The 16,157-nt window shown below is 51.3% G+C and overlaps 3 protein-coding genes across 3 annotated transcripts; 1 reads left to right on the top strand and 2 right to left on the bottom strand.

The window, feature by feature from the left end:
* Positions 1-88: 88 nt before the first annotated feature.
* On the top strand, positions 89-1,117 carry SCP_0700480 (Uncharacterized protein; the record flags this gene model as incomplete). The annotated part of the gene is made up of 6 exons (XM_027759980.1): positions 89-132; positions 248-464; positions 517-770; positions 828-876; positions 939-1,030; positions 1,081-1,117. The coding sequence occupies 6 exons, from the start codon at positions 89-91 to the stop codon at positions 1,115-1,117; spliced, it is 693 nt and encodes a 230-aa protein (XP_027615781.1).
* A 109-nt stretch (positions 1,118-1,226) lies between these two features.
* On the bottom strand, positions 1,227-2,481 carry SCP_0700470 (hypothetical protein; the record flags this gene model as incomplete). The annotated part of the gene is made up of 2 exons (XM_027759979.1): positions 1,227-1,948; positions 2,010-2,481. The coding sequence occupies 2 exons, from the start codon at positions 2,479-2,481 to the stop codon at positions 1,227-1,229; spliced, it is 1,194 nt and encodes a 397-aa protein (XP_027615780.1).
* A 254-nt stretch (positions 2,482-2,735) lies between these two features.
* On the bottom strand, positions 2,736-5,095 carry SCP_0700460 (NADPH--cytochrome P450 reductase; the record flags this gene model as incomplete). The annotated part of the gene is made up of 4 exons (XM_027759978.1): positions 2,736-3,212; positions 3,265-4,235; positions 4,291-4,858; positions 4,913-5,095. 4 exons carry the CDS (start codon positions 5,093-5,095, stop codon positions 2,736-2,738), a joined length of 2,199 nt encoding a protein of 732 aa, XP_027615779.1.
* Between the last annotated feature and the right edge of the window lie 11,062 nt (positions 5,096-16,157).

Below are 16,157 nucleotides of genomic sequence, written 5' to 3'. Positions count from 1 at the left end.
TTCTATGGCTGAACAGGTTGGAACTTTCACGCTACTTGTTGTGCAGGATTGACGTGTCTCCAGATGGTGGCAAATGAGTAGACCAAGTATGAGCTCGGATAACCTGGTGTTGTTCGATATGGCCTGTGGTATGTTTAATCTCTGCAACCTCTGTGTACATTATTAACTTCGGTACAGGCAGGTAATGACTTTTGCATTGTTGTCGGTAGCCCCTCAGCCCTTATAAGCTGTGTACTGACATCAACAGTGGAGAAGTAACATTGGCCGTGATGGAATGGTGGACTTCAGGTCGACTCGCGTATGATGCGTCGCAAGCCCCCGTCTCGAACAGTGGAGAGCCTGCTAAGATCCATCCAGGGGGATTAGCGATTGCGCCCATTGCGCAGAGACGCGCTGCGAGAGTATCCTTGGCCCCTCCCATAGGGACTGATATGTCCAAACCCACTATCCTAGCGGCGGATCCAGTGAGTTTCGTATGCAATCATAATGATTTCTCCTTGACTGTGTGCCTTGCAGTATACATCAGAAGCATTCCGTTCACGAACATCTCTGACTTGCGCACCACTATCTTTCCGAGATATTGCGGAAGGTGCAATACCCAGTAGATCACCCAAAATATCGGTCATTGATCATGAGAATAAGGGTTCAAACATCAATATAGAGAGTGATTTAGCCCCTGGCGAGGTTCTGATTGAGATGGTGATATGTTCCTTCGCGTTACATCTCATCGAGACGCCTTCAGAACTGTTCGCTCTACTCTGGGAGCTCAGGTGTGTGCTCATCCGTTCCCTCGAATGCCCAACCGAGAGTCTGATATATGGTCTTAGTACGAAGGCACGATGGCTCATTATCTTAGCTCCCCACAAGAAACCCGACGTAAGTGATCATGTATCTGCCCCGCTCCTTTGAGCACGTTTACGCATGGTTTTTCGGAATAGATAAAAGATGGATGGGGTTGGTGCAAGTGGGACGTTGAAGCCTGGTCGGAAGCTCGCGTCGGAGAATCAAAAGGAGAATATCTACAAGACAGGTTCGCCGTCGTCGTTCTTCTGCAAATGCGTCAGGCTCACTTTCACCCAGAGTACATTGTCGCGTATACAGGAGCCTGAATGTATGATCGTTCCACTATCGATGAAACTCAAGCCACCCCGCGACTCGTCCGATCATCCGATGCTAGAGCTGGAGTGGCTATTATTAAGACTGATTCTACCGGTAGATACACTGCGTCATCCAAACCAACTCCGAGCCAACCACCCCAAGATGCCTGCAGCCGCCGCGCTGGTGGTAATTGCCAAGGCGAACTCTCGGTTCACCACTATCGTTGACTTCAGCTGAGGTTGTGGCGGTATAATATTGGGGTTATCCTCTGCTAGCTGCCCAACCTGTGCAGGTTGTGAAGAGTAGTACACTGTCTCCACGATCTGCGCCAACATCTGGTCCTGTCCGTCTAGCCGCTCACTCAACTGCTGCGTCTTGCTCTCAAGGAGAGCCGTACTCTCTGCAGAGAGCTGATCGACCTTCCTTCCGAAGGTCTGCGCAAGCTTCCGCCGCTTCCACGGCTCGACAAACAGTATCGCGAGGATGAACACGGCCATGTTGACGCCTAGCACAGCCAAGGAGCCATAAGTTGATGCGCTCCGGATTTTGTCCGACCACGCCTGCTCTTCGTGGTACCGATTCAGTATGACGCGCATGAGCTCGCTGAACTCGCGCTCCACCGCGTCCTCGGACTGCGTGGCGGATGCTTTTGCGCGGGATTCGTCTTGTTCGCGGAGGTGGTCTTGGCGCACGAGCGAGGTGAATCGGCCGACATCCTCGTCTGTCCATGTAGACTTGCGCTGCAGCAGGTCATTGACCTCGCGCTGCGACGCCGCGCGCTGGAGGACCGCCCTGTCATAGGCTCCCTTCGCTTCTCTAGATGCCTGCCGAGCAGCATTTATCCGTCCCTCTGCGTCGAAGTGTATATCAGGTTGCAGAGATGGCGATCTGGCAGACGTTAGGATGCTCACCTTGTTCGACAACTCTTTTCTTGAGTACTTCTATCTCGCCATAGCCAGTCACTCTATTAAGCTCTCCCCCGAGCTGAGAAAACGTAGATGCGAGGTCGGCGGTGAACTTGTCTACGCGCTCCCGTAGCCGTGCAGACGCGGTCTCTGTCCACCCCCGTAATTGTTCCTTCATCTCCGCCAAACGATCGGCCTCTGCATTCGTAGTAGATTGCGCCTCGGGAGTGCGCAGAGGCTCTGGCTGCGTGTTATCGGTCGGATTGGGTGGGGATGAGTGAGATGAAGCGCATCGGAGACGGAGGTGACGTGTCAAAGCAGGTAATCTCGCGGAAGAATTGCATGGGCAAAATCGTGGAACAGAACGCAGCGTAGATGTGAATGGCAGAGCTACTAACCTGAACATCCCCGCTGAGAGACGCTCAGGCAGCCCGCGCTGCTTCGGGTGCTCGGATTCGAATTCAAGCACAGAGCACATGACTTCTGAAAACACCAAGGCTAGGAGGAAAGATCATGTATCTCATTTCCGACCAATCTGTAGATGGTTGCGTGCATGTGTAGAGGTACAATCTATGGTAAAGTGATGATGAACATTGAAAACAATGAGACACAGCAGCGGGTAGAAATTATTTCTATGATATAATCGTCAGCACTCATCGCCGTGATCATCTTACAGGAGGACATCGAGGAAAGCAGTGGCGACAAAGTGCGAGAACATAGTGCGTGCAGCACCTAACTCCACACGTCAGATAGCATGCGGCTCCTCTCCTTCAGAAGCTTGACTTCGGCAGCGCCCTCAACCTCCGCGCGTCCACCCTTCGCCTCACCCAAGATCTTGCAGAGCGTCTCCTCGACAGCCTTGCTCATGCTCTTCGCATCGCCGCAGACGTAAATGTAGCCCTTGCCATTCAGGATCGCATCGGCGATCTGCTCGTGATCCTCCCATAGCAGGTCCTGCACGTAGATCTTGCTGCCGTCGGGCTTGTAGACCTCCCGCGAGAAGGCGCAGCGCATCGTGAACTTGCCGTGCAGCTCCTTGCTGTAATCGGACCATTCGTCCTTGTACAAGAAATCCTGGTCCGAGCGGCGGCAGCCGAAGTACAGACGGATGCTGCCCCAGTCTGCCAGTCCCTCGACACCGTTCTTCTCGATGGTACGACGAGCCATGGCGACACGCTCCTGCACGAAACCGCGGAAAGGCGCGACACCCTACAACATCGTTGGTAACTTGATATAGCACACGAAAATCAGTAGGACTTACAGTACCAGGCCCAATCATAATCACCGGGCTCTTGGGGTTTGTGGGCAGTCTAAACGTGGACCGTCTAACATGGATAGGTGCCTTGTACAAAGTCTCCAGCTTGTAAGCACCACGAGGTCCCTCAACCGCATATTGGGGGGTTGTGACAACTGCTGGCTTGGGGCCATCGGGATCAGTGATCGCGAGGAATTCCTCACCGGTCGCAGCGAACTTGAGGTTCAGCAGGAAGTTGGAACCGACGCCATATACCCACTTGCTTTTCACCTTCTCGCTAGCAACTGATTCGTAAGTGAGGACAACGACAGTGACGTGGATAGAGTTGGAGTGTAGCTTCGGGCTCGAAGAGATGGAGTAGTACCGAGGTTGCAAGCGGGGGATGGAGGAAACGATGATGTCGAAGGGGATTTTCCATGCTGTGGTGTTCTCGGGTGTAGGGACGGCACCGAGATCGTTATCTGCTGCGAGCTGCAGGACTTCACCAAGTTTAAGGCAGCCGTCGCCGACAATCTTCGAGTACGCCTCCTTGTTTGTGTTGAGAGTCTTCAAGAAAGACTCAGCCTCGGGAGTAGGTGCGAACTTGGACAAGACACCAAGAATCTGACGACCGGCAACTGCACTGATATCGATGTAGTGACGAAGAACCGTGATATATGTGGTAGGGACAGGGAATGGCACCTTCGCAAGGGCAGGATCGAGTGAGTCTATGTTGATGACCTTGTCCTTTTTCTCGTAGAGGCCGAGAGCGCAAAGCAACCGCTGAACTTCGCTTTCAGAGTTGGATGGCCAGATCCCTACATGGTCACCGTGCTGGTAGGTGATACCAGAACCCTCTGTGTTGAACTCCACATGAATGCAGTTACGGTCGGCCTGGTTTTCGAAGAGTTCGCGCGCAATGATGATAGGGGCAGGGTACGGGTTCTTCGCATCATGGATACCCTTCGACCTGGTGAGAGCACGTGCGGACAATTCACCTAAATAACGACATAAGACCCGTCGGAAGATGGACACTATAGGATGACTGCTCACCGAGGTAGACCTTCTCTGGCGGGTGATCCTCAACTTCAGTGACGGCGAAATCTGGGGTGTCACCACCCTGTCCCTCCTCGACGTTCATCTCCTTGGCAAAAGCCTCCCACATGCCGTCCTTCCACTCAAGGTAGTCCTCTTCCATGCTCTTGTCATCGTCACCCTCACCTCGTTCGCCAATCCGCGTTGCCCCCAACTTCTGCAAATCCCTGTCGACGTTCCTAGCAATAAGGTTATAGTGCTCGTAAGTCCTGTTACCGAGACCAAACACGACATATTTAAGTCCGGGTAATTTACGTTCGCCGTTGCTGAACTCAAAGGATTCGTCCGACAGGTTTTCGCAAAGCTGGACGGCGTTATCGGTCGGCTCTCCTTCACCATACGTAGCCATAACAAAGAAGGCGCAACAATCCTCGGGGATCTGGTCGAGTTTCTCGAAGTCATACTCCTCTGGGTCACAGACGAGCGAGGCAAGACCGAACTTCGTCTTCGCTTCCTTAGCGAGACGGATAGCGTATTCCTCAGCCGTACCTGTCTGTGAACCGTAGAAAATGACTATGCGCTTTTTCTGAGCGTAAAGGGGTCAGTTTCACGCAACGGAATCAGAAGCACATATACTTACCCCTTGCTTCATCTTCTCCACAAAATCCCGAGGGTTACCTGAGCCATTGGAAGTAGCTTTAGAGGTAATAGGAACTGCCTTTGGCTTCGACACAGCAAAAAGCTGGTCTCGGAAAAGATACACCGCAGCAAGGACAAGACCGATCGCAAGAACGACTGCGTCCGAGGACGAAGTGAACGCCATGGCAGGACAAGAAGAATCAGCAGCCAAATAAGGTCAAGAAAGTCGAAATAAAGAGCGACACTGCTGGAAGAGAATTCCTGTCGAGCCCGGTATCGACGTGGCGGGGGAGGAGTACAGAATGGCATGACGCTGGATCAGAGTTATACAGGATGCTTAGTAAGCATGCCAATTAAGGCTCCATGGGTTACGCTCTAGACTCCGCGGCTTTCGTGCTTACGAGCCTGCTATTTCTCTACGTTGAGAAGAAGCTCAGCCATAGCTGGAAGACGCACCGTAGAATCGTAGGCGCATCGTCATTCGCCGCTACAAATATCCTGACACCTCCTCCTGCAGCTAACACTGTGACACACTGCCACTTACCCTTTTGAATGCGGGCGGAGAAATCCAGTTGCTTCGCCTCATCTCAGCTTGTCAAAGTACTTCTCGCCGTACGTAGAACCACCGTAGAACTCTGTAGAACTCCACAGGTATGCGTCATAGATGCTCGTATCGTGGCAAAGTCGTGGGAGCGCGTCCGATGCATACGGGTGTCACGTGACGTGTGTGAGAGACTTCCGAATCCTATGGGTTTGCTATGGGTCGCGGTTTGTGCAAGAATGACTCTTCAAGCTTCATTGGTGGGAGGCTGAAAAAGATAAGTGTCAGCGTTCAAAAAGTCTAACATGATAGTGTGGCAGTCAAGGTTGAGCCGGGAGGTCTGGGTAGCTCTTTGAGCACTCTCCTCCGCGCTCTTTTTTCTCCAACCAACGTCTTTTGCAACCACGACGTGCAGACGTCACCCCTTCTCTACGCACGCAGCGCTACTCTACCTTCCGAATGTTTTCTCGCGCTGCCAGAGGCTGGCCGCGGGGTGGCAGCCACTCCGATACGGTCTGTCGGGTGTATCCCTCCCCGGGGACTGGGGGAACTTAGGAAGTTACTGTTTCCTATTCATCCTACGTATGATGGTTTAGATCGTTCGGCGATTTGGGCGGCTTGAGGTAGCGGTCCTGAGGCAGCCCAGGACGGACGTGCAGTAGCATGCGCAACCACTGGCATCTGTTGTGTGTTGTCGAGTCCATTGCGGAGCTTTGGGTGTCTGGTCTGCGTTCGACCGCAGAATATACGGAACGCAGTTGGATTGAAACACACCTTTTCACCACCATAAACCTATCAAAGCCGATTTAATGGACCATCGCTGGTCTGTCATTGAGGTTCCTGGTTTTGCCACCCTACGCCTTTCGGATGTTGCATTATTTTGGGCGATAGGAAGGGAGGTAAGTAGAGCATGACGTCAGCGAGTTGGTTCCCGCAAGTAGCAGTGTGCAGTTGCATTTGTTTCTGGTTATAACGTGAGTACTCATGCAAGTCAGCGAACGAGACCGTTCTCCACCATCTTCCAGTACGTGGCTCTACTAGCTAGACAGCGTGCGACCCTCACGCATCTCTTTCTCCTCACTATCCGAACCTTCTTATCCCACCGAGGTGGACTCGCACACGATCTGCCCTAGCTAGGCCTCCCGATACATTAAGTCCGCTATATGCATCATTTCCACCGCACCCTCAACACCAGTACTATCCCTAAACTATCCTCTGAATGGCCATATCATACAACTTTACCATCTCCACCCATATTCTCCTCTGCCTTGATTATATGTACACCCTCACATGTTACCTGCCCAATGGTTGTAATTCGGGCTGTAGTTACCCCATCATTTTCATAAACCCACTTTGCTAGTGTACTTGTCTTCTCATTCGGGCACCCTCCGCCAGTCATTTGTATCGGCCAACCATGCGTATATCCCATCCCAGCTTTCATGCCTAGTATGTCCGCCTTCCGTATCTTTAACAAGTTTTCAGCCACGCTGTTTCGCTCTCACCCACTGCTTTGCTACCAGGCGTGATTTATGTGACATAGAGCGCCGCCTCGTACCAGACATGAGGCTAGAGAAAGGGAATGTGCGTACTCTTGTCAGTGTTGTATATATTGACTTTATTGCAGGGCCTTGCATGTTTCAGAATCTAATTTTCTCCCGCACAATTGTGGACTGCGAACTTCCCTTGCAGCAAGGAAGATGAATTACTGGATCGGCGTCCTTGGCCCTTGACAAAACTTCTAGTCTAGTTGCTCATGCCTTAACCGTGCAAGATAGGAAGCATTCTCTGTCAACGGTGGGGACGACGGGCAGGCAGGGTCTTAGAAGGAGTGGTCAAGACACACTTCTTCAATGCGCAGTAGTCTGGACGCGGTTGCGAAGTACCTATGTCTACCGTTGCCCAGCAGGGTCAGGTTAGAAAAAGGAAATGCACCTGGGGTCTCTGACGCGTGTGGCACTGCGTGATGCTCGCATGTGACTGCGCGCCTCGTAGACAGGCTTTCTGGCGTGTCACCTTAGTAGTATGTCACTGTGGACTGATACCATATTATAGTGACTTGGAGCGGGAAGTTTCTGATGCCTACAATGCTCATAGGCACCGACTGAAGGAGATATGTGAGTTATGTATATGTGGTTTGCTAGGCTCTGTGCATCATAGTAAGCCCTTGAACAATCCATTGCAGATGCTCTGATTTGAAGGATTTAGTCATGTTATTCAGAATATGCACTGAACCGTTTTGAAGTCTTGTTTGTTTTTACTTTACTTGCTGAAATCTTGTCTTCCGAATAACTCGGTTTAGTGCACTTTCCGTGACACTAAGAACACCAACATGCCACAAAAGCCTTATACACATCTTCTGTCAGCAACTTTAACCCTACAGTATTGGTGCTTTGTGAATAGCTGAGTTCCTTAGGCATAATGCAGGCTTTGCCTCTCGGCTCAAGCTTTAACCAGGTATGTTCTTACATGACATCTATGGGTTGTATGGCTACTTTGGCCTCCCTTGTCAAAAAGCCCGAGTACTTGAATGCCTTGTAACTCTTCCATAGTGTCAAACCTCAGTCAAGCATTCAGATTGAGGAAGGATGCAGCTCTCTGCTGAGTCTCTGCCAACAAGGCAAGATATTGCACACCTCCTGGCTTCGGAATGGCACCGAGGAATCCGTGGATACTTCAAGTTCAGCACTCAGTGCTCAGCATCCAATCCCCCACTGTACCATCATGCCTGTCACGGGGGCCAGTCATGCCACCGTACATCCGGTTCGTCGTCGTCAGTGACTGGGCCTTCGCAAGGGCTCAAGTCAATCGTGAGGGGTCCGACCTCCAGTCATAGCGATGACCAGAGGTCGGCCCAGTGGAGTAGTCTTATGAACGCTTGGCCGCTGTCTGTGGACCAGGGTCGATCTGTCGCACAGATGTAGATGGTAAAACCGGTTGATGTGTAACCAGGACAAGATGGGGACTCCAGCTTGTCCTCTCGGTCTTATATACGAGTACAGGCGTCTGTCTACCTGTAATACTAGAACTACGATTGGTCCATCGGTATCAATACAAGGGCACAGGGTTCGTATACCTGTCCCACGGTCGTGAGAATGCTGAGTCAGTCATGACTCTGCGTGAGAGACAATCTGTCCATATGGAGATAAGGTCGTGCTGCAAAGACAAGGCAGCAGCGGGGTCGTCGTGCGTCTAGCGCATGTATCAGGGTCTAGGGCCATGCCCATGAGGTTCGGTATCTGTATCGTAAGGGTAAGGCAAAGGTGAGGCAAACATGCCTTTGTCGTGTGTGTGATAGGAAGTGCGTCCTAGGTCTGGATCTCGCACATGAGGTAAACATGCCTTGAGCACAAGGCACATATCATCAGATGATCAGGTAGATCCGTGCCGGATAGATAAGGGCAATGACCATGATGACATCATGGTCATGTGGTCAGTGATGTCATTGTCACATGGTCAGTCTAGGCTCTGTGATGTCATTGTCACATGATCGGTAAAGGTAGAGGCGGAAGTCGTCCGCATGTTCCTCAGAGAGGAGCTTTGTAACATCAGCTCCCATTCAGGTCTTCAATTCCCTGGATTGAAGTCGTCAAGAAAGTCGGTCGGGAAATGGAATGGAGAAATTCCATGTATCGTTGTTCATCGTGTCATGTCATCGCATGATTCTGGGTAAATCAGAGGCGGAAAATGAAAAAATTGACCTGGGTGTTAATCCAGCTTCGCAAACTTCGTTTTGCTTGTCGCTCGCATCCCTTTAGGATTGCTCGCTCCAACTGCAAGTCTTCTGTTCGTCTTCTTCTCATAAGCTATTCAGCTATGTTCATCGTCTTCCATTAGTCTTGTTTCTCTGTGCTTTCGCACAGTGACCGGTCAACTCGTGTTGCCCGTCGTCTTCCATTAGTCTTGTTTCTTTGTGCTTTCGCACAGTGAATGGTTAACTCGCATTGCCCATTCTTCCCTACTACTACCCCGGCCTAAAAATCAGGAGGGCTCATAGTGTAGCGATGTCTTCAAAAATTCGCAAGATGGAAAGAGAGTGTGGTGGAAGGGAGGAGGGGGGGAAAAAATTTGCCCTTGTGGGAGGGTTCCTCGTCCTCAATTACTCTTGTCGTTCCTCGACTCCGCTCGTCACTCCTCGATTCCATTCGTTCCTCGTCACCCGGGCACTCGGGCTCATTCCTTTGGCTCGGATATGCATCCTCGCCTACTATCCCCTATCAGCTCCCATTCAAAAAAACCAGATACCCTGGATCTGAAACCGATAAAAACAGGTAACAAATCGTAAAGGGAAAAAGAGGGTGGGCAGCAAGGGTCTTCTAGTTTCGAGTCATTGCGGACAAATATCGTCTTCTAGTTTTAAGTCATTGCGGACAAGTATCGTCTTCTAGTTTCAAGTCATTGCGGACAAGTATCATCTAGTTTTAAGTTGTTATGGACAAATGTCGTCTTCTAGTTTTAAGTCATTGCGGACATGTATCGTGGTTGGCTGGTCATCGTCAATGCCAGCATGGTTAATCGTCTTCTGGTGAGCGATAGCTCCCATTCAGGTTTCATGTCCAGTTTCATGTCTTTATCATTAAAGTACCCCGGCCTAGGTTTGAACTACCCCGGCCTAGCGTGATACTTCATCGAATATTTCATTTCGGGTCTTGTCATGTGTTGGTGTCGAATGAAATCGACTACCTCCATCCATATTCCATGGATGCCCTATTCGTCGCTGTGTCGTATATCGAATTTTGTCCGTTCATCAAGTTTATTCTTCCAGATGATGAGACAACAGTCTACATCAAATCCAAGGATCGGCCGTGACCCAGTATCCTTTCTGTCCATGGGGAACTACCCCACACATGTCATCAAAAGTGCCATATCGAAGGCTGTCGTTCATAGTAGTTTTGCCCATCGAGATCTGTCTGATCGTCGAGGGTTGCTAGATCTATTTAGGCATCTAGCATCGGGTGTCGTCATCGTGGTGGTCAACAAAGGACCGTCTGGGACTTCCAGACATCATCGAATGAGTCATGTCTGTCTGATCATGCTCGAGTCGTCATCGTGGTGGTCAACAAAGGACCATTAGGGGTTTCCTAATATCAGGTGTCGTTATCGGGGATTGGAGTGTCATGTACTGTTGACTCCAAGTCGTTCTTCGGTGATATAATCTCTTGTTAAGTTCAATCATCAGGCTAATCGTTGCCTCATCGAACCTTCGGCCTAGGTTCGGTATGGATCATTGGTTTATACGGAGAGCCAGGATCCGTCTTCTGTCAGAACCTTTTACTATGTCATTCAAGGTTCATCCAGGTTCAGTTTCTTTATCGTTGAGAGCTGTGATCGACGGTCGTCGTTCAGATCCTTTTGTTACATCAGGATCTTCTTCGGATTGTCGGTTTCTTTAACGTCGAGAGCCTCTTCGACAGGGAATGGTTTTGAAGTGTCAACTCGCGGTATCTTCAAACAATTCCATGGTCATCAACTCGTAATGGCATCGAGTTGTCAATCTTTTTGCACCCCAGGTAACTCGCCATGCAGGGTGTTCTCAGCCAAGATCTATCGTTTATTTATAGTGGAGAGCGAGTGTCCACTTTCTCAGTCCGAGCTCCCATTCAGGGATCACAATCATCAAATGGTCATCAGATCGGACTCGATAAGAGTCTACGGTTTATACGGGTTGCCGTTCCCGGGATCAATCTGCACCGTGGGTATCTCGCCGCACTCGGTGTTGTCAGCCATGATCATCAAGTGTGCGACTTAAGTCCTTCGTCAAAGGCTGCGCACCATCCTCAGTTCATCACGGTCCATAGAATCGGTACTAATTCTACGGTGGCCAAACCTTTCCGATTCGCAGTCACATGCGGCTCGTACATGTCTTTGATTATTACACATGTCGTAGCTTTCCTCGCATGAGGGGATTCGACCCCTGAGAGTCGCCCAATGAAGGGTAAACTCTTGAGAGTTCGTCTCGGACAAGGTGCCAATCAATTGTCTTTCGAAAATCTGGTCTCACCTAGGAATGACCAGACAAGGGTCTTCTTCGTCGTTCCAATGTTGGATATCGAGAGTATGGAGTGTCAATCGCGGTATCTCCATCTCTGTCGTCACAGGTGGCCTAATGTTAATGGACAAGGTCGAGGTCAAGAGAATGGAGTGTCAAATCACGGTATCTCCATCTCTGTTATCACAGGTGTCCTAATGTTACGCTGTCTGCGAACATGGACAAGTCGAGGTCGGGTAGTGTCGTCCTAAGGTAACCGTCGCCTTGGTCGGTCAAGGAATATATCATGACACGGTCACTGTCTGTAAACCGGTCGAGGTCGTGACACGGTCACTGTCTGTGAACCGGTCGAGGTCGGGGTCAGGCTCTAAAGCATAGGAGCTTGAGCAGTGATAATCATCTTGTCCTAATGTTACGCTGTCTGCGAACATGGACAAGTCGTAATCGTCAAAGTCAGCTCTAAACCATAGGAGGTTGAGCAATGAATAACTATCTTGTCCTAATGTTACGCTGTCTGCGAACATGGACAAGTCGTAATCGTCAAGGTCAGCTCTAAACCATAGGAGGTTGAGCAATGAATAACGATCTTGTCCTAATGTCACGGGGGCCAGTCGTGCCACCGTACATCCGGTTCATCATCGTCAGTGACTGGGCCTTCGCAAGGGCTCAAGTCAATCGTGAGGGGTCCGACCTCCAGTCATAGCGATGACCAAAGGTCGGCCCAGTGGAGTAGTCTTATGAACGCTTGGCCGCTGTCTGTGGACCAGGGTCGATCTGTCGCACAGATGTAGATGGTAAAACTGGTTGATGTGTAACCAGGACAAGATGGGGACTCCAGCTTGTCCTCTCGGTCTTATATACGAGTACAGGCGTCTGTCTACCTGTAATACTAGAACTACGATTGGTCCATCAGTATCAATACAAGGGCACAGGGTTCGTATACCTGTCCCACGGTCGTGAGAATGCTGAGTCAGTCATGACTCTGCGTGAGAGACAATCTGTCCATATGGAGATAAGGTCGTGCTGCAAAGACAAGGCAGCAGCGGGGTCGTCGTGCGTCTAGCGCATGTATCAGGGTCTAGGGCCATGCCCATGAGGTTCGGTATCTGTATCGTAAGGGTAAGGCAAAGGTGAGGCAAACATGCCTTTGTCGTGTGTGTGATAGGAAGTGCGTCCTAGGTCTGGATCTCGCACATGAGGTAAACATGCCTTGAGCACAAGGCACATATCATCAGATGATCAGGTAGATCCGTGCCGGATAGATAAGGGCAATGACCATGATGACATCATGGTCATGTGGTCAGTGATGTCATTGTCACATGGTCAGTCTAGGCTCTGTGATGTCATTGTCACGTGATCGGTAAAGGTAGAGGCGGAAGTCGTCCGCATGTTCCTCAGAGAGGAGCTTTGTAACAATGCCCATCTGCCCATCCATCATGCTTCGAGCCTGTCTGGCATCACCAGCAAACCCACAATGGTGCACTGCACGATCCCGTTTGTTAGTCACTGGCTGGGCCTGTTTCACTTTCGCAACGGTAATCTTAAGTTACTGTATATAGAGGTATTCACAATTTTACTTACACCAGCCGTGTCACAACATCTGAAGCCGAGCGCCATAAGGACCCCGGCGACGACCGAGTCGTGATTCATAAGCAAGATCCAACCTGACCCTGCTGGGCAACGGTATATGTCACTCCATATCTTGAGCGCCATATCGGACCTTCATGATGTAGGTTCGGACCGACATTATTTTTGAAGCTTCACGTTAGTTGGTGCAGTGTGAGAGATCCTTTATTGACGCGCGCCTGTTCGCGCGATATCTTCAACTGGTCAATTTTTTTTCATTTCCATGTGCGTTTAGGATTGACTTGGCAAGGATCCCACAAATTTTTCGATGCACTGCATGTTTCAATTGAACAAGTCAATACCCCCTCCGAGCATAGCATGATGCGAATCGTCTCTCATGGTCCCTCGTCCCCGCTAGGAGAACGTGTCCGCGTCCAGACGCCGACAGTGATTCGGACTTCGAGGTTGGCGTGCTTTTGGACGGAATTCTGCCCTGCTGACAGTGAGAAGCACCTATTACATCCATCTTGTCCTGCTTCACTTCCTTACCTTGTCTTCACTGTTGAAATCCAAGTTGAAATCCGGTGTTTTTTGGGCCGTAACTCTATCTGAACATTTTCGAGACCGTCAGCTCCCTGTGGCATCAATGGAAACCTGTTTCCAAGGTTTACTCCAGGAGTTTCCACTCACCTGACTCGTTGACGGCTGCCGCGGATAAACATATCGCAGCCTGACTGTAGTTATGCCTTGCGAACTGTACAAGCGTCCCTGTACTCGCCGTCGTACCCAATTAAATCGATAGTCGCCCAAAGTTTCAGGGTCTATTGCTACTCATGAATTCCAAGAGCGGCCTTGCCCTGCAGACTGGTCCGTATGGTCGACGCTCAATACTCTACATAGCACAAGTTCCAAGACCAGCAAAGTTGATGCCCGTGCATGCAGTGAAGGAGAAGATCCCTAAATTCGGACGCTGCAATGCACGGCGTGCTAATTATACCGACACGCTCTCACCCAATTTGCTTGGAAAAATTTGTTGATCTCCACTGGCTGTATTCCTAGGTCATTTATCTGATTGAACCTATCGAGGCCCTGGGAGAAGGGGTGCAATGCCATTAACAAAATTGTATCGGGCCATGCTTCGCCCGGCCTGCTGACCGTGGGTGACGAGACTTCCGGGCTTCCCTAACGCTCAAGCCCAGTGAAAAACGCATATTCCAAGAACGAACCAAGACGCACCAGATCGCGGCTTGACTTGGACTATCGCAAGCGGTCGAACCAGATCTCACCTGGTCGAACACGTGCGAGACATCCTGTGATTTGACGCGTCGATCCTGTACCATGTCCCGTCTGAATTGCACTTTGCTCGACGTAAGGCCGCCAGCTGTCGAATTTTGCCTGCACGCGTGTCTCGATTAGCTATATACTATATGTTGTACTTGTGCCCAGTGTACTTGCACTTATATCATCTCTTTGCACCCACGCCGAGCTCATCATGTGACAGAGACATGGACGCGTCACCGTACTCATGTCGCCACCACGTCTGCGCTCTTGTCCTCCTGCATCCAGTCGCTCTGACCTCCAGAGCACGATGCTTATTATACCGGCCGATTACTCTCACTCAAGCTCATCCAACAGCTCCATGAGAGCACCCACCCCTCGCGTACTAAAGACACCGCCGCGGGCGAAGACGATGCAGCGGTAAGCTCGAGCTTCAAGAAGCCCATCGTCAAGGCACCGCCGAAAGCGTGCACACTGCAAGCTCGAGACACCGATTTTATATGCGGCCGAAGACACCGTCGAGAAGTGGCTCAACAGCCTTCTCTGCCTCAATGTGACGGTCATGCCACGCTCGAGTGCGCACAGCTGCCCGCACCCCGCACAGTGCGAACTGTTCTACATCTCATTCCCTGTCTAATCTCGCAGCAGTTCCGGGAGAACAAGTTTGCACTGCTTTCTGGTGCACGCGTGGTGCGCATTGCGACACATCCGGACTATGTGAATGTGTGTTCGTCTTCCTGACTGTAATCCTCTGATGTGCCCCTATTGACGAGGTACGGTGACAGTTTCTGTGTCAGGCATCCAGGCACCTGAAATGTCCTTAAATTTACTTATCAGATGGTCGAGAGACCCCCTCTGGTGTACTTGCAGCGTTGCTGCTGATTACGGTAGTAAGTACTGCCTACGTGCAAGTGTGGATCATGTTATGCTAATCTTCCGATAAGAAGGCGATCCGATACTATCCACATTCGTTGAGATCCCCATGATCTTTCCATCTGCGCCTTCAATTGGGGGGCACTGACTAGCCCCTCAATCTCAAGCGGCTGGGCGCGGTACGCGTGCCGCATTCCAGGCTCCAAAGCCAAACGAAGACATCCGAGCAGTCCCGTCCGCGCGCCGCATTCGCCGATTCGCGACCCTGGCGCGCACGATAGACATGACCCGCATCGAGAAGTTGAGAAGTGGGGGGATGGGGCAAGTTAGGATGACCAGGTGAGTACAAGGATGTGGATGCGGACACGGCACGTCGACTTCTGGCGCATATACCGGGAAATCCGGGGTCAGAGGATCGATATTTGGGCGCGCGGGCGGGGGGCACATGGACCGAGCGAGGACCGAGCGCACCGAGGCGATCGTCTCGCACTGCGAGAGGTTCGTTTGCGGCGTCCAAAACCCCCCGCCCCCTGTAGCAGGCTCCGCGGTCACACATCTCTCTTCCGACGACCCCGACTAACGAGCTCGCCGGGCCTTTATGCACACTTCGAGCGCGAGAAGCCGTCTGGACGACCTCGACTATCCAGTCAGCCTGAGCGTGAACAGCTGCGCTTGCACCGACTTTGTAGCGGACCTCTCTACCTTATCTCATTCTTTATCTATGCTATGACACATATTCACTAACTCTACTTATATTACAGGTGTTGGGCAGCATCCAGGTGTGAAAACGGGGACGACGGCGAACACAGGGAGTGCGGATGTGTGCGGTTGCGCGCCAGTGCGCGGGTGCGTGCGCGGGCAGGGGGATGGGCGCGCGCGTGCGTGCAGGGGTGCGTAGGTGCAGGGGTGCGTAGGTGCGAGGGCGGGGGTACGGGCAGGAGCGGGGGCGGGGGCGGGAACGGGGGCGGGGGCGCAGGCAGGGGTGGGAGCGGGGGCGGGGGT

This window comes from Sparassis crispa, assembly GCF_003851025.1.
Source record: "Sparassis crispa DNA, contig_000006F, whole genome shotgun sequence".
Lineage (NCBI taxonomy): Eukaryota > Fungi > Basidiomycota > Agaricomycetes > Polyporales > Sparassidaceae > Sparassis > Sparassis crispa.
Note: the sequence above shows the minus strand (reverse complement) of the source record. Positions and strands in the feature narration are given on the sequence as shown.